General features: G+C 50.5%; 1 protein-coding gene across 3 annotated transcripts in view; it reads left to right on the forward strand.

Moving 5' to 3' along the window:
- The window catches only part of LOC103823630 (protein CEPU-1), a 357,359-nt gene that overhangs the window by 108,059 nt on the left and 222,573 nt on the right, over positions 1-26,727 (forward strand). For 2 of the 3 annotated variants that reach the window (XM_018923760.3, XM_018923761.3), the window contains exon 1: positions 9,352-9,502. The exons of the other annotated variant lie outside the window; for it this stretch is intronic. In XM_018923760.3, the coding sequence (XP_018779305.1) occupies positions 9,379-9,502 (124 nt within the window). In that variant the 5' untranslated portion in view covers positions 9,352-9,378. Of the gene's footprint in view, positions 1-9,351; positions 9,503-26,727 lie in introns of those variants that run through there. 3 annotated transcript variants of the gene reach the window in all.

Raw genomic sequence — 26,727 nt, forward strand, 5'->3', positions numbered from 1 at the left:
CAAGGTGAGGGATGCCTCCCTCCTTAGCCAGCCCATCCCAGCACCATGTCTTGTGCCATCCTTGCAGGAGGGCTGCAAGTACACGGGGCCTTGCTGAGGGGAATTTTCCCAGTGGGAATGGATTGCAACTGGCAGAGCAGGGCTGCTTGGGGATGAGCAGGCCAGTGGTGCTCCTGGAGCACCCCAGCTCTGGGAGTGTGTCCATCCACTCCGTGCCACGGTTTAACCCCAGCCAGAAACTCCAGCCCAGCCCAAGCTGGCAGAGTGCTGCAAAATACAGAGTGCAGCACAAAGTCATCGCCTGTCTGAAATAAAAACCTCTCCACCTGGGAGAGAAACCAGGAATCACTGCAGCCAGTGATGTCTTCATGCTCCCTGGAGGACCTGGAGAGATCTGTGGGCATCTGGGGAATACAGGAGGAGGAAATTCTGCAGGAGGTTGGTGAGGGTTCAGCAATGGCCCCATGACAGGAGCTGATGTGGCAGGGCACAGCTGTGACTGGGAAGCATCTTCCCAACTCCCCGCCCCAGGTGATGGGATATGAAATCACAGCCCCATGCCTGGGGAGAGGCACTTAGCCAAAAACCCTGAGGAGAGAGGATTAAGGGAAGGAGCCAGAAAAAGGGAGGAAGGGCTTTATTTTTAAAAGAAAAGTGAACAATAAATTCTTTTTAGTTGCAGCCACTTCTTCCCCATGACTGCCTTGCTGCTCCTCTCTGGTGCAGAAAACAGTGGACCTACATCCCTTGGTTAAATTGTGGGAGCATCAGTGGTGGGTGGGGGGTTCCTGGGGGGTGCAGGAAAGGGGAGCTCAAGGTTCTGCAGATCACCAGCCCTGTGCTCAGCTCAGGGGGACAGGACAGGGCACAGCCAGCACCAGCTGCATTCATTCCTCAAAGCTGCCTGTTGTGCAGGAATTCATCTGCCAAATCGGCCAGAGAGCTAGCAAAGAGCACCAGAGTGGACTTAACCTTTCCACCTCTGCTTGTGCTTCCTCAACAAAAAAAACCCCAAACAAACTGCTCTTGCTGAGCAGGGACTTTATCAGAATGAAGGGGCAAGCAGGCAGCTGGGCTGCTGAGAGCTGCTGGCTCAGGGCAGGCAGCCCTGGCTCTCCAAGTGTCCCCTGGGAAAGGGGCATTCATCCCTGCTTGCTTTTTCTCTCCAAAGGCACTGAAATCTCCCAGCTGTGTCAGAGGGAGCTTCCCCTGGGAGCTGAGGTGCCATGGCTAGTGGGAAGGGGACAGGAGCTGACCTTACAGGGTCAGATGGAGCAGTGGCACAGGCCTGGCACGGGCTCTAGCTCTGGCTGGCACTGCTCTGCCATCCTTTTAAAGGATGCTGATTTTTCCCCTTTGGATTGATGCTTGTGGCTGGGGACAGCAGCTGTGCTGTGAATGCCACTGGGAAGAGCAGGGCTGGCTGCAGCCCATCCATCCCCCTGCATCCATCCACCCCCCTGCATCCATGCATGTATGCATGCATGTATGCATGCATCCATCCCATCCATCCATCCCTCCATCCATCCATCCCCTGCACTCATCCCCCTGCATCCATCCCCCTGCGTCCATCCCTCTGCATACATCCCCATCCCTCCCCATCCATCCACCCCATCCATCCATCCCCATCCATCCATTCCCATCCATCCCCATCCATCCATCTCTCTGTATCCATCCCTCTGCAGGGGCAGCTTGGGATGGCAGAGCCGTGGGCACAGTTCCTGCCTTGCCCTTCTGACCAGGGCCAGTTGTGTGTCCCTGTGGCTGGTGACTCTGGTCCAACAGTGGCTTCTGCCAGTGGTGCTCCAGGTGCCCGTGGGCAAGGCCAGCCCTTCCCAGCCCTCTGTCTCAGTTTCTCCCCTCTGCAGAGCTGGGATCTTGCCATGGGATGTGGAGGTTGGTTATTTTCAGGCTTTGGGATCAGAGCTGGTCTCTCTTGTGATGGAGGGTGCCAAGGAGAGCAATTCCTCCCATGCCTGGGTTGTGAGGGCAGAGATTTGAAGCTTGAGCCCTGAAGTGAGCAGCATTTCTGGGGCTGATGCTGTTGGGCACTGGTGTGATGAGCTGCTTCCAGTCTCTGCATCCTCAAGGGCAGAAGCTCCCCACCACTGATCCCCTTTTCCCCCCAGCCTTTTCCCCCATGCTGAATCCAGTGGAAAAGCAAAAAAAGCACTCACCCCCACTTAATGAACTCAGCATTAATCGCTTGTGTCAAATCCTTGTGCTAACAAGCTGAGGAAATCAAACAGGCGTCCCCGGGGAGACCCAGGGAGTCAACACTCATCCATTAAAATGGTAATTTTGTATTTTTCACCGAGGCATTTGTCGCCTCTTGCCCTTGTGCACTCGTTAGAGCTTTGGCCTTTAAATTATAGTGATTTTTTTTTTAAAAAAACCCAAACAACTAAACCGCAAAACCAGCTCTCTTCAGACTTCTTCCCTTCCTCTTCCCAGGAATGCTGAGCTGCGTGCAGGGGAGCCTGTCTCCAGGTGGGCCATTATACTGGCTTCAGTAATGGCAACAAAGGGCTTGTGGCTCCCACAACAACTCCTTTTCTCCCATGAATTTAAAAAACTGATCCCCACTAGCTCCAAAGAAAGCGACTTGTGAGTGTTTTTCTTGAATCCAAGTAGGAATTTCAGGTCATGCTGTTGTTCAGGGCCTTGCAGTAGTTTCTTGCTTGTGAGGTTTCTGGTAAATCATGGAGGTGTTTGCATATCCCAAGGGGTTTTGTGGGTGTTTGAGTGGAGGAGGTGGGGGTGGCAGCTGTTTGCTGCTTCCTTGTTTTAAAAAGTTGGTGCAAGCCAGGTTTTCCTGGGCTGCCAGAGGAGGTGGACAAATGCAGCATCCCTTCATCAGAGCTCAATCAGATCTGGGTTTTCAGCATAAAAATGGCTTTTCCCACCTGCCTCAGCTGCTCCAATGAAAGATATCAGCTCTCCCCACAAACCTTGCAGCTTGCCAGTGGAAGGCTGTTAAAATTCCCGTGCGTGCAGCAGGAAAACCAGGAGTTATTGAAATGCAGCATCTCCAGAGAACCTGGGAAAGGAGGAGCAGGCAGGAGCTCCAGCTCACATGGCCTAGGGAAAACCAGTCTGCTGCCTGAGTGCCTCAGTGTCCCCATCAGCAAAACAACAACAGGAAAATATCCTTCCTGGTGTGTCACTGTCATATTTTCTAAAAAATCCCTTTGCCCAGGATTTTCTCCTGGGAAGCGGAGAAGCCTCAGAGAAAAATGAAAACAATAATTATCTGATTGCTGCTCCTGTGTTTTTCTGCTTTGGAATGTGGTTGGAGATTGTTCATCCAACATGTGAATTGTTTTTACTTATTGCCCAGTGATGGCCAAGCTGTGTCAGACTCTGGAGGAGGGAGTCACGAGTTTTTCAGTAGTATCTTTTAGCTTTCTGTAAGTATCCTTTCTGTATTCTTTAGTACAGTTTAGTATAGTTTTAGTATGGCCTTCTTTAATATAATATAGATAATAAAATAATAAATTAGCCTTCTAAGAACATGGAGTCAGATTCATTCTTTCCTCCCTTCGACGAGAGTCTCAGAAAATACCCAATGGTGAGATCAGCCCCCCCTGTTTCAGTGGAAAGGGTCCCTGCCTGTGGAAGGGGGTGGAATGAGATGGCTTTTAAGGTCCCTTCCAACCCAAACCTTTCCAGGATTCTGGGATTCTGGAGGCACGTGGAAAATGCCATGGAATGCACAGATTGCTGTTGTGTCAGTGATGCTGAAGACAGACGTGGTTTTAAATCGAGTCAGGGCTCATCTGTGATGGGCAGGAGCGCGAGGGTTTGGCTTGGGGTTTGTTTGCCTTTTCCAGCCGGGATAGCTGTGGAGTCCAGTGCCCGTTTCCTGCAGCTGGAGTTGCTGATTCTGACTTTGCAGAGGTGGGAGGGAGCTGTGTTGGACTGGCAGCTCTTTGAGACAGGGGCTCTCTCTCATCCCTCACTCTGGCACAATTAATACACCCTAAGGACGTGTCAGGCGGCGCAGGGACGCGAGCGCAGCGGCGGCGTTTCCCAGCGGAGCCTGCCGTGTGGAATCCCATGAATAATCATGCTCGTCCTCCTCTCCCCACGTGGAAATATTCCGATAAATAAATAAAATAAATGACATTTTCTCGTTCCGTTAAATTTTTTTCCCCCTTTCTATTTTTCATCAAAGCTCTCCCTCTGGTGAGCAATTTGCAGGCAGCGTGGCGCGGAGCGGCTCCGAGGAGAGGATCTGCTGTGCCTGATGTGTTTTTCATCATCTCATTGTCCCATTTTCTGGGATGAAGGAGACTGGTTTTCCCCTCCCCATACTGGTTTCTGCTTGCCACGATCCAGCTGCTCAGCACTCCCCTGGAGCTGGGACCATTTGCAGCCCAGGTTCTGCCTGGGCAATAGGAACGGGGAGAGGCCATGAGTGGTCAGGAGGGGTTTGGTTGGACTGGCTTGGTGTTAAATTAGGGCTGGGGGTTGTCACTGCTGTATTTTCTGAAAAATCTCTTTGCCAGGATTTCTTCTCCTGTGAAGCTGAGAAGCCTCAGAGAAAAATGTAAATGATAATTATCTGATTCACTTCTCCTGCGTTTGCTGCTTTGGAACGTGGCTGGACATTGTTTAACAACAGGTGCATGATTGATTGGTTTCATGTGAATTGTTTTTACTTAATGACCAATCACCATCAGCTGTGTTGGACTCTGAGGAGTCCCTCAGGAGTATTTATTATTCTTGTTAAACCTTCTGTCTGTATCCTTTCCCTTTCTTAGTATAGTTTTAGTATAGCATTTCTTTAATATAATATAATACCATAAAATAATAAGTCAGCCTTCTGAGAGTTTGGACTCAGATTCCTCATCTCTCACCTCGTCCTGGGGACCCCTCACAAACTCAGCAGGGGGTGGGTTTCAGTGGAGATCAGAAGGGCTGTGTGTGCACGGTGGCAATGCCACGGGCATTCTGCAGGGCTGTGGAATCAGGATTAATGGCTCCAGCATCCTTCAAGCAAACTGCATCTCAGAGTGCTTTGTGCAGTTAAGTGACACAGGACGGTGGGTAATATATGGTGTAAAGCGCTGGAAAACAGCGGCACAAAGATATGGCAGGGGGGATAAATTAAACCTTCCGTCAGAAAGCCAATAATGGGCAAAGGGGGAGTGGAGAGGTGGAAACAAGGGAGAGGAGATTTATTTGCAGCTGAGCTCTGGAGGGAGGGGAGAATCAATGGCTAGAACATACAGCCCCTCATGCATAGCACCAATGTATACACAGCCCTGGCCGGGTCTGGGGGCTGGGGGTGCCCAATTCCTTCAGCTGCTGCTAAAAGAGATTCAGTTTGTTCCTGTGCTGAGGTTTCTTCCCTTGAAGGTGGATTTTTGTTTGGTTTGGGCTTTTTCAGAGGTGCTGAGAGCTTTTGGAAAGGGTCTGAATTTGCCCTTAGTTGGGTCCAGCTTCTCTCCGCTTCTTTGGTTTTTCAAGGTCAGTCTTGCCTGGTCTCAGCCAGCAGCTGCTGTGAAAACCTCATGTAGAAAACTGGATTTAACCTCACACCTTCCCCAAACCTTCTGAAGTCTCATGCACCAGGCTGGGAGAGGGATATTAAATGGGAATTTTTACATCGTAACCGGGACAGCAGCAAGGCTGCACCCACTCCTAGGAGCCTAAGGAGAGAAGGAATGAGCACTCCATGCCCTGCCAGGATGTCTCTGTTCTCATTCATGGTTTATTCAAGGTCATCCAGCACCTAAGGACAAAGCAGCAGCTTTGCCAGGCCTGCTCTTACCCAGGAGGGGCAGAGGTAGAGGAAGGAGGGTGCCGAGAGGGGATGAAGATCCCTCACGTGCCTTGTTAGACAAGTTTGCAATGCAAGGAGCAGCTTTACAGGCGTCCTCACGTCCCTGGCAGTGCTGGGGAATGTGTCAGTGCTGCTCCCCAGCTCCCCATTCAGCCCCTCTGATAAGGTAATGAGATGCAAGGCTTTGGTGTGTTTGACAAGCTGCTGTCCTACAGCGTGGGAGCTGGGAGTGCTCAGAGGCTGGGAGAGGAGATTAATTAATGCTAAAAGACACAGTTTGATGTGGCAATGAAATTTCGATTATAATAATCTCTAATTATCTTGTAGCACAAGTGCCTCGGCTCTCCCAGGTGTCTTCCCCAGTTTGAAATTGTTATTTGTCAGCATCAAAGGGAGAGAGGAGCTGGTGCAGGGGGTGCACGTGGGGTCCCTTGGGATGGGGAGCCCAACTTCTGCCAGGGTATCCCTTAGTGGGTACATCTGTCTGCTTCCAGGGATCCCAGATCCCAAATCAGGGCAAATCAGGGAATTTGAGGCGTCTTCAGTGCACTTTCCAGAGAGTGTAGGAGCACAGGGAGGCAATCTGAGGTCTGTGCAGCTGTTTTGTGGCACTTCCACCTTGCCTTTCAAAGTGTGTCATTCAAACACCTGGTCCCTCACAGTTCTTTTTTTTGTTCCTGATGGTTTTTTACTCAAAATCAACTCGTTCCCAGGGAGAGCTTTGGTCTTGACAAAACGACACTTTACCCAGGAAAGTAATTTCCTTCAGCTGCTTTATTGCCTCTCCTCCAGGCTCAGTGAGCTTTAAAATCTTCCTCCTCCTCTCCCATCAGCCTGAGCCCTTCCATTCCCAACATCTTCAGCTGTGATGTGTCCCATCCCAGAGGGATCTGGTGGCCTTTGGAGAGGTCCCTGTGAGTGGGGCTGGACAGTGGTGCTGCGTGTGTGGAATAGCAGATGGGCACAGTGGCATCTCCAGGAGCAGGAATGCTTGGAGAGGGGTCTGTGCAGCTCCAAATCATGTTTGTCTACTCAAAATAGCCTCTGGAGAGGAAACATCTTGGGTTTGAATTCGTGGCCCCTGGGGCGTTGATGTTTTAGGATTTCAGCTTTTCTATTTTCCATCTCTTTGTAACCCTGCAGTTCTTTAGTGCAGAACTCCAAACCCCACACTCAGTGGGAGCTGCTGCTTCCCCATTTGGGGCAGACACAACAATTCCTCTCCAGGCCTGGCAGCCAAGGACACCTCACTGCCTCAGGGCCAGAGATGGGAACAAAAGGGAGTTGGGGCAGCAAACTTGGGGTCAATGCCTTCATTAGCTGGAGCTGGAATTGGCAGATTCACCCCCAAAATGCAAATGGACCAAAGTGTGAAAACCAGTGAATCCATTTTTGGGTGAAGCCCCTGAGGGGCTTTATCTGCCCTAAATGTACCTGAAGGGCCTTCAATTAATAAAACTACTTAATTCTGTCTGGCCTCTGTTTTTAGGTAAGCCCAGAAATGCTCAGTTCTTCTGGTGCTTCCTGGGGCTGTGGGGGCAGGAGATTTCCTGTAGCCACCAAAACCCTGTGAGTCCTGGGGGAGCTCCTCTCCTTCCCAGGAGCAGCAGCAGGATGGGGAAAGGCAGGGGGCATCCCCAAGCCCAGCATGGGAGGGGTCCAGCCTGCTGCTGGCTGTGGCCTGTTGGCATTGTCATTGTGACCAATGTTGTCATTGTTGGTCACAGCGTTATTCTGAGATTAAAAAAGGTGGGGGGAAGCAGCCAGGTGCAAATGAAGCACCTTTTCCAAAGCCTTTCCCATTCTTTCATTCTTAAGGGTGATGGAGAGGCCCCCTCCAGCCCCCCACTGCCTTCCCATACAGCTCCAAGGCTCTCCAGCAGCATCCCAAATCCCAAACTTGCACTTCAGCATTTCCGGAGAGGGTGGAAAAGCAACACAAACCACAAAAAAACCCCATCCCCGTGTGGGTTGTTTGGAGTCACAGCTCTGTTTGCAAATGAGCTTGGGGGCTCACTGGGTAAAAAAGGGCATGCTTGGTGAATCCCATTTCACTTCCCCAATGAGCTGAAAAACTCTTGGATAATGGGTTATGAGTTGTAGATCTGTTTGATTGCATTGTTGCAAAGTGGGAATTGTTTTGCAACATAGATTCTTAATCACTGAGGCATCTGTGATTGAATGTGTCGAAAATTGGTTGAAATTGAAAGTTAACTATACTGCAGACAGCTTATTCTTGTGTATAATTGAAAATAAATTCTAATACTCTTCTTGAAAAGGGCTGCCAGGAGGAAATTTCCAACCTTGTCCTCTCCTCAGCTCCCTCCTCCAAATCCACAAATCCTCTCCCTTCCCCTCTGATCCTTTTCATCTCCATCTTTTAGAGCTGGGAAAGAAAAACCAATCTGTGCACATCACTCCCTGCATCCTCAGCCATAAAATATAGAACTTGTAAATAGTTCCTTTTGGAATGCCTGGGGATGGGAGAGGTGGAAGGATTTAGAGGACCAGGACACTGGGATCAGGGTTTTGTTTGCCAAATACTCAGCTCTTCTCTGAAGTATTTTTCAGTGTGAACAGACTCATAAAATTCCAGAATGGTTGGGGTTGGGGGGACCTTAAAGCTCTTCTCATTCCTCTGCCATGCACAGGGACACTCTCCACTATCCCAGGGTGCTCCAAACCCCATCCAGGCTGGCCTTGGACACTTCCAGGGATGAGGCTTCCCTGGACAGCACAACTTCTCTCACAGGTGGGGTGGTGCTGGAGGGGAGCTGAGCTGCAGTTGCTCCTGGCTCTCACTGAATTCAGCATCCAAGCAACGTCCTACAGAATTGAAAATTGACAAAATTAAGGCTGATACAGGGGAATTTTATATCCACAATAAAATTTTAGTAGGGATGTGGTTGCCCTGTGACACCTCCTGCCCCAAGGCATGATGGAGCTGAGGGTTTGGCAGAGTTGAGGAAGAATGAGCAGTTCCAGGGAATCACATCATCCACTGCAGCGTGGGCTGGGGAGAAACCTTTGCCAAGATGGTTCCTGCAGTCCCCAGGGACAGCAGTGGGGAATCCGGGTCTCAGGTCACTTGGGGTGAGAGCAGAGTTCTTCTGTCACAGCAGCTCTCTGCCTGCAGAGAGAAACACAACTTTCCCAGGCATCGTTCTGGGAAAAGTCTGTGAGAAGACCAGAGCAAAGAATGAGAAACAATTCTTATCTCCCCTTGCTGCACCTGGTGTTGTGGACGTGTGGCATGTGCTGTGGAGACTGGTTTACCAATGGGTGGTTTTTTAATTAACCAGTGGTGCTTAAGTAAAGAACCAATCAAGTACTCCTGTAGCAACCCAAGGTATAAGAGTGTGGGTTTCTTAATGAAGATTATCATTCAGCCTTGTGTAATGCATGGAGCCCATGCTAAGTATTACCAGCAGGGCCTGTGGCAATGACAGTGTCCTACCCCAGTTCCAGGTGCCTCCTCCACCCTCACCCCACCCTTCTCCTCAGCACTGCAATCCGAGCCCTTGCCTTGCTGTCCCCCAGCTGCCTCCATGGCTCCTCACACTCCAGGAGTTTTTGGTTTAGAGAGGATGATGCTCACAAAAGGTCCTGCCTCCCTGTTTTATGCAGCCCACGGGGGTGAAAATCAAACGGTTCCCTGCTTCTTCCAAGCTTTTGCCAGTCTGCTGGGGGTTATTCTTCATGGGATAAGAGGTCAGTTCTGCTTGACAAAGGGAGGGGACTTTGGTGTTTTGGTTTTTCTTTTCCTGCACTTATCTCAAGCTATTTTTATTCCTTTTTCCACCCTGTGATGGGACAGGCAGTCAATAGGGTGCTTTCATGGCCTCATTTCGGAGAGGCCTTTGGAGGAAATGAAGAGATGGGTTATTATTAAGTCCTCATCATGCTAAAGATGCTTTGAAACCACACCTGGTCCTGCTCATGATCTAAGCCTGGACTACCAGAGAGGAGAGGGCAGGGCAGTAGCCCAGGGTGGGGAACAAAAAAATGAAAAGCTTTTTTTTTTAATGTATTGATTCTCCTTTGGTTGCTTGGGAAAAGCAAGTTGGAATTGTCTGTGCTGCTTGGAAAACTTGTGGCAATGTTGCTTCCTTTTGGAGGAATATCATGATTTTATAAAGAATGATAACAATTTAAAGCTGGGTTAACTATGGAGATTTCATCATTCCTTAAAACTATCATCCAAATTTGGCATTTGGCATCTTTTGGGAAAGCACCAGCAAGGAAATAAAGCAACTGGCTGAAACCTGAACTGAGCTTAGCGATGCCTTTGCTTGTATTAGAAATTTGCACAAAATCAAGTGAATTGATTTTAAATCAATTTATTTAAAATGGTGCAAACTCCTAATACAGACAGAACTAGTTTAACCTTTGCTAAAATTGATTTTGCTTGCAACGGTAAATCACCAAGTGAGACTGAACTGATTTAATGGAGGGTTAAGCCTGTTTAAGTGTGTCCCTTTTCAGGGGTTTCATTGGCTTGGAGAGTGAGGATGGCCCAGTCCTTGGGGGGGCCTTGGGAAACTTGATTTTCCTTTCTTGCTCTGCCATAGATCTTGTCAAATTCTCCTCTCTGGGGCTTGGTTTCCTATGTGGGATGGGAGATTTAAATTTTTTCCTGTTTTGTAGGAGCGCTGTTGCCTTGGTGGTGAGAAGCACCTTAGGGGGTGTCTGTCTAGGAAAAAATAGCTGCTGCTCCACCAACTCAACTGAAAATGATAACAGAGGAGTTGCTAACAGGTTTCCTCTAATTGGTCAGGCTGAGCCAGAGCCATATTCAGTGTTGCAGGATGGAAAAATTGACATTTTTCCAACATGAAGTTTAAACCCCATCCCTGCGCTGCCAGCATCCCTCCTCCATCCATCAAACCCTGCATTTCAGGATGCCTTGGAGCATCTCCTCCAGGCTGGAGGGGGCTGCACGCTCTGCAGTCCTACATCCCTTTTGTTGTGACATTTGTTTTGCAGGGCTTGTTTGAAGAGATGGATGGGACTGCTCCAGCCTAGCCTGGCTCCCCAGTGCTGAGTTTAAGGTTAAGGTGGTTTTCCATATGCCAGAGCAGCCCAAACCTGAGTCTTTGGACGTGGAGGAGCCTTAGTCCACCTGTACATCTGGTTTCCAGTGGATAGTAAATCCCTGTGACTTGTCTGGGAGCGATGTGATTTGAATTAATCAAAATGCTCAACTGCAGGAGGGGAAAAAAACCTCGGGTCTAGATTGATGGAAGCAATGGAGTGGTGATAACTGTGTTTTAATCCAGTAGCTGAGGACTTAGAGCAGCAGCCTGGGAATCAATCCTGCTTTTTATTTATTTATTTTTTTGTTTTTGCCTGGGGAATTTGAACCTGCAGCTCCCTGGGAAGCACCAAAGGACGTTGGCAGTTGGGGGTGCTGGGCTGGCCCTGCTCAGAGCTCTGCCTTGTGTACCAGTAGGTGTTTATTAATTAGGAATCCGAGTGGCTCCCTCATTCAGAGGTTAGGAGACTCGCTGGGGAAGCTCTGGTCCCTATTCTCATTAAGGTTTAATTATACAAAGTGAAATATCATCAACAGGAGGGAGCAGGCCCCCCTGAATGCTCAATGAGGGGGTGGCTGGCAGGACGCCGGCCGTGGCTTTGGGTCCTGTGGATGGGGAAGGCTGAATGGCTCCCATCTGGAGTGGGGGATATTGGGATCTTTTCCCTTTTTCTGCTGAACTGAGGTGCAAATCTGGGGAGTCCAACCTGTAGTGGGGTGGGTGTAGGATGGGTTTAATTCCACAGAGGTCAGTTATTCCAGGTATTCCGTGGAATGAATGGCAAATGATCCAAGTTGCTGTTAAGTATCCATCTTTTCCTGCATCCTGGGAGCCCATAAATTCCAGGGATAATTAGCAGCTGCCATACAGAGAGCAGCAGGGCACTTTTCACTTGAGGTTTGGAGCCTCTTCTGTCCGGGCAGTGGAGCAGTGGGGAGGAAGGGTGAGGAGGTTCCTCCTCCTTGGAGCAGGTCTGACACCAGCCCAGCCCATCATCCCAGAGGGTGGGAGCACTCAGGGAAGGCTCTGTGGATGGGTGTCTTCGTTTTGACTTGGAGAATTGGTGCTTGATGAGCGAAAGCATCTCTCTGAGCAGTCACCCCGTGCTCTTGCTGCCTGCAACCTTTGTCTCTACATCTCCTGCTCTTTTACACCTCAGGCATCTTGATCCTGGTTTTACAATGTGGAAACTGAGGCAAGGTGATGAACAGTGGCTTTACTGCCAAGATCAAGACAAGTTTCCTGTTTTTCCTGCTGCTCTGGTCAGCAGGGTGCAGGCTCTGCTCCTGGAGGCTGTGGCCAGGGCAGAGGCAGAGCAGCTCCGGGGGAGGCGGGTGCTGATGAGTTCACGTTTTGGAAGTGCTCTCAGGTGAAAGTTGCTCTCCAGGAGAAGTGCAAAGAGTGCTGATTTGCATTCTTATTGCAGGCAATATCCATAGGGAGAGAATGTCAGAACAGCTGTTATGTCAAATTACCTTCCTCCAGTAACAGGGGATTTTATCTGTCATCTCGTGGAGGGCAGAGGCGCTTGCACCCCTTGGGGGAAGCCTGGGTTTGCATTTTTTTTGCATCCAGTGCTTTGTAGAATGACTTTGGTGAGTCCAGCGCTGGGAGAGGTGCAGGGTGAGGGATGGAGAGCAGATGGGGCAGAGCAAAGGGGGCAGTGCAAGGGCTGGGACCAGCCCCGAGTGCTGCTCTTCCCCTTCACCTCCCCAGGATGATGCCCAGGTCTCTCCCCATCCCAGCCTGTGGCAGCAGCTCTGTGTGTGAAGCTTTTATCCCAGCCTTTCAGTATAATCACTTCTTAATTAACTCAAGCGATGGCTTTATTTCTTGAAGCTCGTTTCCAAAAGCTTAATTTTATTTCTATGCAAAATTAATATTTTTCATTCTTCTGCTTGGAAAAAGCACCCGCATCCGCACGGAGGGGGAGAGGAGGAAGCTGAGCCAGCACAGCTCCTCGCACCAAAAGGTTTCTGCTGTCGTCTGTGTTTTCCCAAGCAGCCATCAAGTTCTAGTGATCATTTGCAGGGAGCAAAAAATAAAAATAAAACCAAGCGTGGATCAAGATGGTTCAAAGGCTCCATCTGGATGGTGCTAAGGATGGGTGATGGCAGCAGGACCTGGCCCTGCCTGGCCTCAGCTGTCCCCATTGCAGCCAGGGACAGGCAGAGAGAGGATTTTTGCATTTAGTGGGGTCTGGGGGCTTGCAAGAGCCTCCAAATGTTCTTTGTGCCTCTGGGCTGGGCAGTGAGGCCCTGCAAGCAGCTGGGGGCTGGGAATGGACTTGGTGCATCCCAGCTCTGTGTGTGGAGGGCTGGATGTGGGCAGGGATTGCCCTTTGGGTAAGGCTGCTGAAACGTGCTGCTGATGCTGCCTCTCTCCCTCATGCACCCAGGACACCCCCAGTCAGTCCTGCCCTCCCAAGTCCAGCTCAGGCTTGTTTTGCTCATGGCTGTCCCATCCTTGAGTTCCAGGCTGAAAGGGGATTTCATTCCCAACAACGACACACCGTGCCTCAGTTTCCCCTTCCACAAAAGCATGCTGGTACCTTTCCTTGAGTGCTCTGAAGGCTTTTAGGAGAGCAAGGTGCCACTGCCATTGCCCACGTGGATGGCTCCACCTTGGCTGTGCCTTTTGCCCAGGACAGCTCTGAGCAGGACCAAGGCCAGTTAGGTCTGACAGGAAATGTCCCCTCCCTGCTAATCCCGTGTGCTCAGTCCAGGCCTAAGCTGCTCAGTGGCATTAGGATTCTAAAAATGCTTCAGATGGGACAGGGAACTCCAGGGAGAGGGCCACAGGTAGGACTGGGTGTCCCCAGCCAGGTGAGACACTGGGCCCCAAAATAGCCACAGGCCAGCTCAGATGGACTGGCCTTCCCCAGCCTCTCCTTGGGATTAAATCTCATCCCCCAAATCCCAGCCTGGAATCTGTGACTCACTCCTGCAAGGGCCAGGACACCCAGGCTCTGCTCCCCATTCCCTGACAGGCACCAGCTGCATCCCTGCTGGGGGTGCCCCAGGGATGTGACTGTGCCCTGCACCCCGGGTCACACAGGGGGTTAAATACATGTTAAATACATGTTAAATATTCTGTGTTATTAATTGTAAGGGCTGGATCTCATTCCCAAGCTTTGATGCACAACTCCTTTGCTCTGCCCTCATTCCCACGCTCCAAACAGGAGTCCAGAGCCCGTTAAGTGCTGGAAGCGTGGCAGAGGGACGCTGAGAGATATTAAATCTCTGTAGCCTTTCAGAGGCTCCATAATTCATAATCCTGAAACGCACAGGCTGATAATTGCCTTAATCACTGGAGAAACATGGCCAAAACGTACTGAAATAAGCCATAAAACTCATTACAAGATAACAAGATTCTATCTATTCTCGGAGGTCGCGTTAAAGCTTGGCAGGTCAGGGAGTTAATCACCTCCTCCAGCAGCAGCAACGCTGATAAGCAGCAGAGCAGAGCCCGGCCCTGCCCGGATCCCCTGATCCCACCCTGCCTCCCAGAGGGATCCCAAAGGGATGGGGTGTCACCACATTTCTCTTCACAGAGAAAAGCAAGGCACAATTCTTCCCAGGAATTTTCTGGGTTTCACATTCTCTGAACCTCAGAGAAAGGAAAAACAATTCTTATCACTTGCTGTGCCTGTGTTTGTGCCACAGTAAAATGCAATGTAGGGATTGTTTATCCAGAGTGATGGGGTTTTGTTCTTGTGGCCTGTCAGGGCCAGGTGTGTGTGTGTGTCAGGACTGTGGGCTGACAGTCACGAGATTCTGGGCAGTTGGAGTTGAGTGCCTGGCAGATTCAGTTTAGATATAATGTAATATAATGTAATATAGTATAGAATATATAGTATCATGAAGTAGTTAATTAGCCTCCTGATAAGATGGAGTTCCCCTCATCATTCCTTCCTTTGTCAGGGCATTCCCTGCAGATGTTATAATGGGGTGCAAGGGGGAAGCTGCCCTGTGGCTGTTGGAATTTGGATCATCAGGGAAGAACTGTCCTTGGGGAGGGGTTCCTGTGAACAAAACCAGGCTGAGCTGAGCCTGAGTGGATTTGTGGCAGGGCAGGACTGCCTGGGGGTCTCTTGCTGGATTAGGAGGGGAGAGGGAGCATCAGCAGCAGGTTTGCTGTTCAGCAGAGACAGGACTGGGCAGGGTGAGTTTTCCCTTCTCATCAGAGAGGTGATGCTTCCCACGCAGTCTGCTACAGCCCAGTGCTCCTGTATCCCCAAATCCTAGAACAGTTTCAGTAGGAAGGAGGTTTAAAGACAATCTGACTCCAAACCAGGGGTGCCTTCCACTCAACCAGCTCGCTCCAAGCCCTGTCCAACCTCGCCTCAAACACTTGCAGGGGTGGAAGGACCCACTTTGTATTTTCTGCTCCTTTGCACAACCAATCCAGCCTTGGCAAAACACACTTTGAGAGGGAGATCCCTCTGCAGATTCTTTTGCAGGTTGGGATGCTGTGCCCTGTTTTTCAGGGATTGCTAATTAGGGTGCTCTCCTCCCCTCCCTCCCTCGTGCTGCGGGTCCACTTGGCACAATCCCAGCTCCGTGCTGTTACATATTTTAGCGGGGGGAACTGTCTGGAACCATGGGTTGGGATCACCAGCAGTAAGAGCAGCCTCCTTGAGCCAGATCTCACAAGCCCTTGGAGGTCTATTACTCACCCAAGATAGCTCAGCTACCTTTGGAGGCATCAAGTCAGCAGGATGGCTTCTGTTGCAGTGTTGGAAACAAAAAGGTTTAATAAAAGGCAAAATAACAAACAGAGAAAAACTGAGCCAGGGCAAGAGGCTCTTGCTCCTGGTAAAACACCCCACAATAGCCATTGGTTTCTTTGTTCTCTTCTTTTTCTAGTAAATTGGCTCCTGTCCAACTGGCCATCCTTAAGTTTGAGGTGAAGCCCCCAAGGTCCTATGAGGGGTCTTTTTACCCAATTGAGGAGAGAAACTTCTGGGCTTCTTTCCTTTTTGAGGGGACAAAGGAGAATTTGGTCACTCCGTCAACAGGGTGCACCTTCCTATATCCATCCTGTTCTGGAATGTTCCTGGGAGGGCTGTGCAGGAGAGGAGCCCCTTGGAGGGTTGTGGAGGTTCCCCAGGGGTTGCCCCACCATGGGACAGCCACGGGCTGGCCCCACTGGCAGCTGCCTCCCCGCTGGATTTGTGGTGATGGATACTGGGCACGCAGCTAATCCATAATCCCCAGTAAATGCTGCTGATGAGTCAGTGCTCATTTAACAGGAAATAGCCCTCCTGCGAAATCCATCTCCTCGGATTTAGCACAGCTACTTGTTGACTAAATATTAATTGGTTATTAGAAGTATTGCTGAGAGGGAAGGAATTCAGAGTTTCCCAGGGCTGTGGCTGGATCTGTGTCCCATGGAAACACCTTCTCCTGGTCCCTGGACACTGGGACCTGTCCTGCTCCGGTGCCTGAGCCCTCCTTGCCCAAATTTGTTATCCCCCTTTTATTTCCCACTCTCAGCCTTGAAGGAACTGCAGGGGAGGGATCAAGGCGCTGGCATCAATAATAGCAACACCTCGCACCTCCCTCTTATCCTGACTTAATCCTCCTCCCTTTTTGTATGGATTTTTAAAATAATTATTGGTTTTTTCCCTCTCCCCTGCCTTGAGGGATTAATGCAACAAAATACAACAAGGACAAGGGTTGATACCTGTGGTGTTGGGGAGCAAGAGGGGCCGGGAGGAGGGAGAGGAGTGTTGGGTTAGTGAAATATCTTCTGGTGTGTTCCAAACCCCTCCAAATCCTGCTGTGCAGGAGGGAAGCCCTGAGGAGCCATGAGAGCTGTGCCTTCCCCTCCATCACTCTGGAATTGCAGGGCTGTGGGCAATGTCCAAACCTGGAAAGGGTGAAAAGAACCAGAGCACCTCTCCTGATGGAGCGTGGGGGTTGAAGGGGATCCTAGAGCCTGGAATGTATCCACAGATATTGGAAAAGGGATATTGTTATTGCTTGAGATCAGCAATGAAGGATGCAGCATCCCTCTGTGTTACTCTGCTGTGGCTGGAATGGGGTGATTTAAGCAGAGAATTGGGAGAAATGTGGATATTCAGTTATTTGTGGAGAGGGTGGTCAGTGGCTCTGCCCTTGGTGCCAATCTGAGCAGACCCTCCACATCCTGCCAGAGCCACCTGCAGGAATTTTCTCCTGGACAGGATTTTAACCAGGAAAATCCTGTCAGTTGGAAAAACACATCATTTTTTTTTCAGTATGAAACGAAAGAAAGGAATGCTTTTTGTGTGCTTGCTGTGGACCTGTGTCCTGCTGGGTGACAGGAGCAACAGTTTAAAGCTGTCACACATTTTCTACCCCTCAGCCCTCCCTCCTGTTCCACAGGGGATGGTGGGTCCTGCAAATGAAGATCCCCACAGGTGCAGAATGTTGCATTGCCCAGTGTGAAAAATCAATAAATATGCTCCCTGAAAAAGAACAAAAAATCCCAAACAAAAACCCCTAATACACAGGAAAACTTGCTAAAAAGCAGGGAGAAGGGAGAGCAAGAGCTCCTCTCAGAGGAATAGCTGTTGCCGAGGGAGATCTCGGGAAGCTGATAATAAATCCAAGCACTTTGCTGGAGAAGTGGGACGGGATCAGCGGGGGACGCTGCGGGAGGACTCCCACAAACTGCTGGCAAGGCTTTGGCTCTCACCCTGCTTTTCCCAGGAGGGTTTTCTCCCCTTCCCACTCTGCAGTGGCGGCTCCGAGGGGCTGCGGTCCCTCCGCATTGCGGGAGCATCCCAGTGCCCGGACTGGGATGAGCTGGGAGCGCCCGGGTGTCGCTGGGATCGGTGGGACTCTGTCCCCATCTAGCGATGGCAGAGCCGAGCCTCGCGCGGCTCAGCGCCCCGGGTTTGTGTCCCTGCCATGGGGAGAGACCGAGCTCGACCTCTGCCTTCACCTCCCTGCTCCAAACCGCAGGCAGGAGGGAGAGAGGGAAACCCATCACAGCCACTTCTGCTCCTAAAGCTAAAGTGAGGAAACTCCGGGAGCTGAAGGGGATGAGGAGCAGGCAGGGTGACAGAAATCCTGATTTTAGGATTGTGTAAGAAAAAGCCCTGAGAGTTTAAGGGGATGAGGAGCAGGCAGGATGAAGAAATCCTGATTTTAGGGTGGTGTAAGAGAAAAACCCAAAGAGTTTAACGGGACAAGGAGCAGGCAGGCTAACAGAAATCCTGATTTTAGGGTGGTGTAAGAAAAATCCCTGAGAGTTTAAGGGGACAAGGAGCAGGCAGGGTGTCACCACTCCTGATTTTAGGATGTGTTAGAATGAGAAACCAGTAATTCATTGCAGCAGGGTTCATTTGCCAGCTCTGGGCTGGGGCTGCAGAGCACTTGGAGCGTGCTCCAAGTGAGTCTTGACTTCAGGTGTTTGCAGGGAAGAAAAAGGGATTTATGTCTCATGTACCCACAAAAAAAGGGATTTATGTCTCAAGCACCCACAAAAAAAAGGGATTTATATCTCATGTACCCACAAAAGAGAGGTGTGAGAGCAGGCAGGGTTGGGGTGTGGGGTGTGTGAATCCCTCAAGGGGAGGAGGAGGAGGGAGGTGAGGATGAAGCACTGGCAGCCGAGTGTGACACTGTGACTGCAGGGATGGAGGTGATGGAGCACTCGGTGCTCCAGCCTCTGTTCCAAGCAGGAGCTGTCTCAGTCTGGTGCTCTGCAATAAAACCCATCACCAGAGCCATGGGCTGAGCCAGGAGGGGCTCTGTGTGTGCTCTGCTCTCCAGCCTGCCCGGGAAGGAGTGCTGCAGAGGAGCCCAGGCTGCAGCAGGACGTGCTCTGCTCCCAGCCCTGCTGTGTGACAGTCCCTGTCACTGCTGCTGCCTCCCTGCAGATGGGAGAGGCATATGGATGGATGCAGGGGTCCTCCAGCTGCTCCCTCTGCTCCTGGTGGGAATTGTCAGCATGATTCTCTGCCTGAATGAATAACCACATCCTAAATACACCCTTAGTGCTCCCCTCCAGGCAGCTCATGGGGCTGGAGATGCTCTGCAGAGGGATCAGACCAAATTCAGCTCATGGGGCTGGAGATGCTCTGCAGAGGGATCAGGAAGGATGAGACCAAATTTCTCCCCTTTCCCATTTGGAGCAAGTGTGGCTGTACATCTCATTCCTACATCTGAGGTTTTCTATATGTAGCTCATATGTGTGCTGTAAAGGTGGGCAGGCAGATGGATGGGGATGATATAACTGCTCTTTAATAACAAATATCTCTCTCTGGCACTCAGCTTTCCTTAGAGATAGGGCCTGTTAGGCTGCAGATAGCACTGGAAAGGATGAAGATTGGAGAATTTGCCTTAAATTGTTCAGGAATGAGCTGGAGAAAGCCCCTCATTGAGTCCTGAGCTGCAGGAGGAGTGGGGAGATTTCCAGAGCTCCCCTTGTGCTTGGATTTCCCATCCTTTGCATGGGATGTGCTGAGTTGTGGCCACCAGAGATTAATTCCTCCATGGAACAGAGGCTGTGGACGCCTCACCCCTGCAAGTGTTCAAGGTCAGGCTTGGAGCAACCTGGTCTAGTGGGACTAAAAGGTCTCCAAGCTCCCTTCCATCCTAAACCATGCTGTGAGTCTCTGCTTTCACCTCCTCCATCTGTTATTTTGTTTTTCTCCAGCTCTTTCCTTCTCTCCCTCAGGGGGAAGCAGCCACGGCACACGTGGGACAGGATGAGGTGAACATGGAGCAAAAATAAAAAACCAACTATACCAGAGGGAAAACTGGACTCAGGGAAACCTTTGAGAGTAGACAGTCCTTTAAAAGAGTTGGGAAAAAAGAGAGGAAGGGAAGTGGGAGGAAAATATCTTTCAATTTTTGCCATTTCAAAGCTTTAAGCTGACCTGATTTCAAAGAATACGTGTGTAATACTTTCCCTCTTTCTTCTCTTTTTTCCCTCTAATAGGTAAGTGACATTTTATTCTACTTATCCTCAAGGCAAAGTTGGATTATTTTTTTTTAGGGAGGGGGGATAAGACAGGCAGGGAAGGAGCCACACAGGCACAGCTGCCAGTGGCACCAGGAGAGAGGCATCCAAAAGCTGTCCAGGTATGTGAATCCAGGTGGGGACAATCCAGGGAAGGGGTGCAGCCCTCAGGGGACATCCACCCATCCCAAAATCCTCTGGTGTGTCCAGAAAATAGGGAAAATCCCCAGGAGGGGCCTTCCCTGCAGCTGTAGGGCAGGAAGAGAAGTGCTGGCAGTCAGGACTGTGGGCGTGGGGCTCCCTCCCTGGTTTTGGGTGCTGCTGTGGAGTGGATGCCCTGAGGGTCAGGTGCATGGATATGATGGCTCACTGGTGTTTTTACAGCCCTTTATTAACGATGTTGGATGATGTTCTGGTGCTTTGGTGTGAGGGAAAGCACAGCAGCCATGGTATGGATCCAGTTGTACATGGAAGTGCTCTCTGAGCTCCTGGAGTACACATTGCCATGGCACTGGGCATCTCCTTGAGCATCACTCCCACCCCTAAGAGCTCCTGGTGATAGAGCCAACCCTTGTCTTTCTGGGCTGCTGCCTGTGGGAACCACATCCTGTGAATATCTGGGATGATTTACCGGGAGCCGCTTTTGCTGATGGCAGGAATGAGGTCATTTCTTGGGGACCGTTCCAGGCTGATCTCCTGTGACTGTGCTGACTTCTCCTGAAGATTTGGCCTGGCAAGACAAACCTGAATTACAGCAGCAAATACCCTGGGCTCCATCCAGGAATGGCTGGAGAAGAATTATTGTTTCCTGCCCCGTTTTTCTCTGCAGCAAAATGACTTTATAACCACGGGTACGTGAGCGGGACGGGGCAGTGCTGAGCAGGAATGAGGCTGAGCTGGGAGTCTGGGAGAGACAAAAATACCTGTAAACAACAGCAAAAATCCCAACCTAAGCAGGCAGCAGCACATCTCTCCTCCCAGCATTCCTCTGGAGCCCAGAGGAGTGCAGAGCAGCAGGTTCTAACCTTTGTTGTCAGCTCTTTCTTTATTTTTCATCTCCATTTCTGCTCCTCATAACCGAGTTGACCACTGAGTGAATCCCACCCTGCCCACGCTGGTGCTGATGCTCCAGGGTTATCCCAGAGCCCAGCTCTGTCTGAGCTAGAGAAACATGGAAATCTACATTTTTTCACTCAAATGGGAGGCAGAACAAGGAAAAGAGGCTGGAAAAGAATAAATGCAGACCGTGGAGATCACAGCTCTATAGGAAGTTGTTATTTCCATGAAATCCTAGCCCGGGTTTGCATGGATCAGCAGCTCCCTGGGACTCTCTGGGACTGCTGTTCTTCATTAACAGCTTGCTGTGGGGGGAATATATTTTAAGCCGTGTTGTTTTTTCAGCTGCTTATTTTCTTTACCAAAAGGAAGTGTCAAACCCTTTTCCAAGCGTGTTTTGCTGCTCCAGTGTGGGGGTTTTAGGAGGAGCAGGGCTGGGGAGGAGACAGAGCATGCAGGAGCTGGTGCACATTCCCACAAATAATTAGTTATATTAAAAGTATAAATCGAGCCTTTTAGGGGGAGCTGTGAGAAAAGCGAGGGTTTGAAACAAGTCAGTGTTTATATTTCCGCAGTGAACTTTGGTGTTCTTTTTTTCTCCTGCTCAGATTTGCAGCATAGAATGGAAAATTAAAAGTAAATGACTTAAAACCCACTTTGCTCCGAGAAGATAATTTCCCCGTCACTTTGATGTTTTGTTTCAGGGAGAGGGAGGGAATCGATGCGTAAACTCGAGGTTTATCGGGTGATACTTGAGATCCATCCCTGCGCTCCCGCCGGCGGCCTGGGAGACCCGGGCTGGATGGGAAAACCAGAGCGGAACACCCCGAGGGGAGCCGAGCCGAGAGGCAAAACACAAAGTGTGTTTGAGACAAATATTTGGACAATCTCAAGGCTTTGTTTAAACTAAACGTCAACTGCTAATAGCCGATCCCGCGGGGAAAAGCGGATCCTCCTGCCGAGCGCAGATTAGAGCAGCGCTGATGGGGGGACCGCAAAGTCAAAGCAGTCCCAAGCTCCGGAGCTTCTGCTCAGGTCCCGCTTGGAAAAGCAAGAAATGAAGCGATTTCTTCCCCAGAAAGATGAGTTTGTGCATCCCTCAGTGGTCTGGTGTCAGGAATAGAAAAGGTGCCCCGCGGCGCTGGCCAGGGCTGGGTTTGGCGCGGTGCTGGAAGGAGGTTTCCGTGTATGATTTAACCAAAACTGTGGGAATTTATGGGCTGCGAGATAAACGCAGCACCGAGGCTGCTCCTCCACCCGTCCAGCCCCGCTATCGGACTTCACAGGAATTAGGAAGCGGCACTATATAGATTTTAACATTTTTTCCTTTGATCTTGCTTGTCCTCATCCCTCTCCCATTCACACCCCCGTTTTTGATCTCTGTAAAGTGTTTACACCCCACAATTATTGTAATTACCTGTGGGAAAACCGGGAACGAGCTGTCGAACCAGTGTAAATCCAAGGGTTTTTAACCTTTTCCCTGCTGGGCAGCCCTGGCAGCAGATGCCTCTGAGCCGGTTCCCGTCACGGTGCCCTGCTGGGCGCTGGCTTTGCTGTATTAAATGTGTTAAAGACTGCAGGTGTTACACAAATTGCTCAGGGTTTAGGACATGCAGGAGGGGATAAAAGAGCTTTTGCTCTTTTCATTTCCCCTGCCTGTCCCTGGACCTCTGCCTTGCATGAGGGAGGAGGAGCTGGAAGTGGTTCCTTCCCTGCCCCGACTGGTGACTGTTTTCCTTTCTCATTTGGGATGGATTTCCTTCTCCTTGGCCATTTATTTATTTTTTTCCTTTGTTTGCGGCTTGGAGAAAGGCTCCCTGGGCACTGGAACAGGCTCCTCAGGGAAATGGTCATGGCTCCAAAGCTCCCAGTTCGAGGAATGTTTAACCAATGCTCCCAGACACAGGGTGGGAACCTTGGAGTGTCCCAAGCAGCTGGGAATTTGGCTCCACGATCCTTGTTGGTCCCTTTGAACTCAGGATATTCCATAATTCTTGAGACTTTTTGGGGATGCCCAGCTGGAGATGCCACTGGGAGCAAGACAGTGAGTGATAACAGAAAGAGAAATGGATGATCATGGAATATGGAGCTGTAATTCCATCGGGAATCCCTGAAGGGGGGGTTTATTGTAGGGGTCAGTGGAAAGAGGGTTCAGCAGGACTGGAGGGGGCTTTCCTTTGCTCCAGCTCCAGCCAAGCCAGGGGTAGATGGTTCCCTCCATCCCTTGAGTTGGCTGGTGGGGAAAATACAACTTCAACGTTTCCCAGGCTTTGGAAAAGCTTTGAGGCTAAAGCCTGGCAGGTGAGCCAGCCCTGCCTGTGCCTGCTGCTGCAGAGAAGGGATGGACTGAGCTTCCTCCCCCCGAACACCAGGGGAAACTCGGGGGAAGCACCGAGCACTGCAACAGGTCCCATTTCCTCCCTCCCCTTCTCATCCCTGATTTCGGACAAACACCGACCCAGAAAGGGAGAGAAGAGGAATTAAATTAACGAACACAATTTCTCCCTGTCATTGCACTCTGACTAATGAGTCTATTTCTGGGTAATAAGAAGGAGCAGGAAGTGACAAGGCACTGTAATGAATTAGTGGCCCAGAACCTCGTTAGTCAGAATAATCTTTCCATGAAAGATAAACGATGCAAACATTAATTATGAAGCCGCTGCGGAAATGCATTTTGTTATTTGGCATCCCAAGACATCTCTCCAAGTTATTACTGAAGTGAGATGCTTTAAGAAACAAAATAAAAGGGATTATAAAAAGAAATGGGGATGATATGTTGGGCTCCAAGCAGGAGCACCTCTGTGTAGTGATGCACGAGGTGAGCAGCCGGGTGATTTCCATGGGGCAGCACAGAATTCCAGGGTGTCCCTGGCTGCTGGTATTAATCATCCATCTCCCACTGCTGCCTGTGGGTGCCTGCCAGCCCAGAGCCCAGAGCCAGAAGAAATGTCAATCCAAAGAATTGCACCCTAAGGGGTTTTAAAAACATAATAGTAATTAAAACAAAAATTAAAATTAGGGAGTAGGGCTTGGATTATCTCTCTATGTCACCCTGCACATGGGACTGCAGGGTTTTGGCTGTGTGAGTTTTGGCCAGCTCAGTCTCTCCATAGCTGGGTCACTGCTGCTTCCTGAGGTGTCCTAAAACTGGCTCTGTGAGTCACAGCCATGGCTTGGATTTCTCTGGAGGTACTGGTACAGCAGCTAAAATGAGGCTGGATTTTAATGAGGGGAAAAAAAGCAGGAACATCTTTTAAAAAATATTGAAATTATATAGATATTATATGTATGTCTATAGATCTCACATGGGAATAAGGAGAATCATTCCACCCCCATTCTCCAGCTACTGCCTGCTCCCACCTCCACTGTATTAGTGCAGCTTGTCCCAATTTTCTTCTTTGTTGTTTTTATTCCCAATGTATTCCAGAGTTCTTCTCCCAGATTTCAAAGAGGCAGCGCCCGGTGTTTGGGCTCAGCCGTGGCTCTGCCTTCCAGGTGCAATTACTGTGCAACACAGCCTTGTCTGGTGCAGTGCCTGTCACGGCAGGGAAAAGGGGGAAAGGGCTGGGGGGTGGGGAGGAGGCAGGGGAGAGGTACCCAGAGAGAGGGTGGAGGGAGAGGGCAGGGGAGAGGAATTCAGAGAGGGAGTGATGGAGAGGGCAGGGGAAAGGAATCTGGGGAGGGAGGGATGGAGGGAGAGGGCAGGGGAGAGGGATCCGGGGAGGGATGGAAGGACAAGGCAGGGGAAAGGGACCCGGGGAGGAATGTAAGGAGAAAACAGGAGGGAGAGGTATCCAGGGAGAGGGATGGAAGGAGAGGGCAGGGGAGAAGAATCTGGGGAGAGGGGTAGAGGGAGAAGGCAAGAGAAAGGTACCTGGGGAGGGATAGAAGGAGAAGGCAGGGAGAAGAATCTGGAGAGAGATGGAAGGAGAAAACAGGGGGGAGAGGTACTCAGGGGTACATGGGAGAAAGCAAAGGAGAGATATCCAGACAGGAATGGAAGGAGAAGGCAGGGGAGAGGAATCTAGGGAGGGATGGATGGATGGATGGATGGATGGATGGATGGATGGATGGATGGATGGATGGATGGATGGATGGATGGATGGATGGATGGATGGATGGAGGAAGAAGACAAAGGAGAGGTACTCTAGGGAGGGATGGGAGGAGAAGGCAAATGAGAGGTATAGGGAGAGGGATGGGAGGAGAAGATGTGCAGAGGAGAGGAATGTGGAGAGGGATGGGAGGAAAAGATAGTGGAGAGAAATATTGGGGGGGATGGAAGGAGAAAACAGAGGGGAGAGGTACCTGGAGAGAGGGATGGGAGGAGAAGGCAAAGGAGAGGTATCCAGAGAGAAATGGAAGCAGAAGGCAGGGGAGAGGGATCCGGGGAGGGGTAGAAGGAGAAGCAGCATTTGTGACACATTTTAATACAGCAGCGCTCCCAGTGACACCTTGTCAGCCCTGCAAAGCAGCTGCCAGGGTGGGTGGGATGCATCGGGTGGATGTGATGTTCTTCTGGGACTCTGCTTCCCTCTGATGCTCTTCTTGGACGACCTCAAGTCCGACCTCAAGTCCGTGCCATGGCTGACCAGGTTTAGTTTTGATGCCCTGGGCGGATTTCATGCAAGAAGCAGAACAAGTCAGGTACTCACACAGCTGCTTTTGCAAACCCTGCTGAGCATTTCCAGCGTTATTTCAGTGTTGTTTTGCAAACCCTTTTCCTCGCCTCCCTGGATAGCAGATCACCGTCGTTAATGGGGAGCAATAGTGGAACATTGCCTTGGCAGAAGGTTGCAGGGTACATCGGTAATTACGAGGTGCTCAGAGAGGGCCGTGATGGGGCCAGCCGGGCATTGTGGCAATGCAAATACTCCGTAACAATCTCGGTGCTGCCTCCGAGGCTCTGTCTCGAATCTGAACTCGTTCCTACGGCTCCAGATGCTCTCAGATGGGTCTGCTTAACGAGACACAGCTCCAACAGCCCGAGGGTAGCTGTGCGCAGAGTGGGCATTTTTGGGTCTGGGTCAGAGTCAGTCACACAAGTTTGAGATGTCTTTATGGTCCCCATCTCGGGGGTCCACCTCCAGCTGCTTAACCTGTGGAGGTGGGAATATTCCGTGGAAAGTGAGGTGCAAGCCCTCTCTAGTTTGGGAGTGTGTCGGTGATCCTGGTTAGTCCGCCCTGGCCGAGCAATCAGCCTGCAACAAACCCATAAACATCTTTTCCCAGAGGCAGGAACACGCAGTGTCAGCCTGTCTCTCATCCACTTCCTTAAGTCAAAATAGAATATTTTTATAGAATCCCAGATTGGGTTGGGTTGGGTTGGGAGGGACCTTAAAGCTCATTTAGTCCCACTCCTGCTATGGGCAGGGACACCTCCCGTTATCCCAGGTTGCTCCAGACCCCATCCAGCCTGGCCTTGGACACTGCCAGGGATGGGGCAGCCACAGATTCCCTGGGCAGCCTGTGCCGAGGCCCCACCATCCTCACAGGGAACAATTTCTTTCGTATATCAAACCTAAATTTCCCCTCCTTCAGTTTGAACCCAGACAATGAATGGTCTCCGCTTATTGTAGGCCCTCAATCACAGCATGAAATTCCCGGTAATCACCACCATCATCCTCACTATTGTCTCATGAAAGCGAGAGAGAAAAGAAATAACCCGACCTTGTCTTTTTAAAAACGTTGTTATTGTTTTCCGGCAATTGTTGGCTCGTTATGCCGGTGCTTGAGTTAAAGGGAGAGAGAAACAGGCTGGAAATAAGCTGAGAACAGCCGTGTTAAAGCGCTTTGCACCGCAGCTAAAGGACTCCGGGGCCGGGTAATTAAGGAGCCCAGCACCCCTCCCCGCACCCGGGAATTGTGTTTCTGCCTCAGGTGCTTCTC

The sequence above is a fragment of the Serinus canaria genome, chromosome 24 (assembly GCF_022539315.1).
Source record: "Serinus canaria isolate serCan28SL12 chromosome 24, serCan2020, whole genome shotgun sequence".
Classification (NCBI taxonomy): Eukaryota; Metazoa; Chordata; class Aves; order Passeriformes; family Fringillidae; genus Serinus; species Serinus canaria.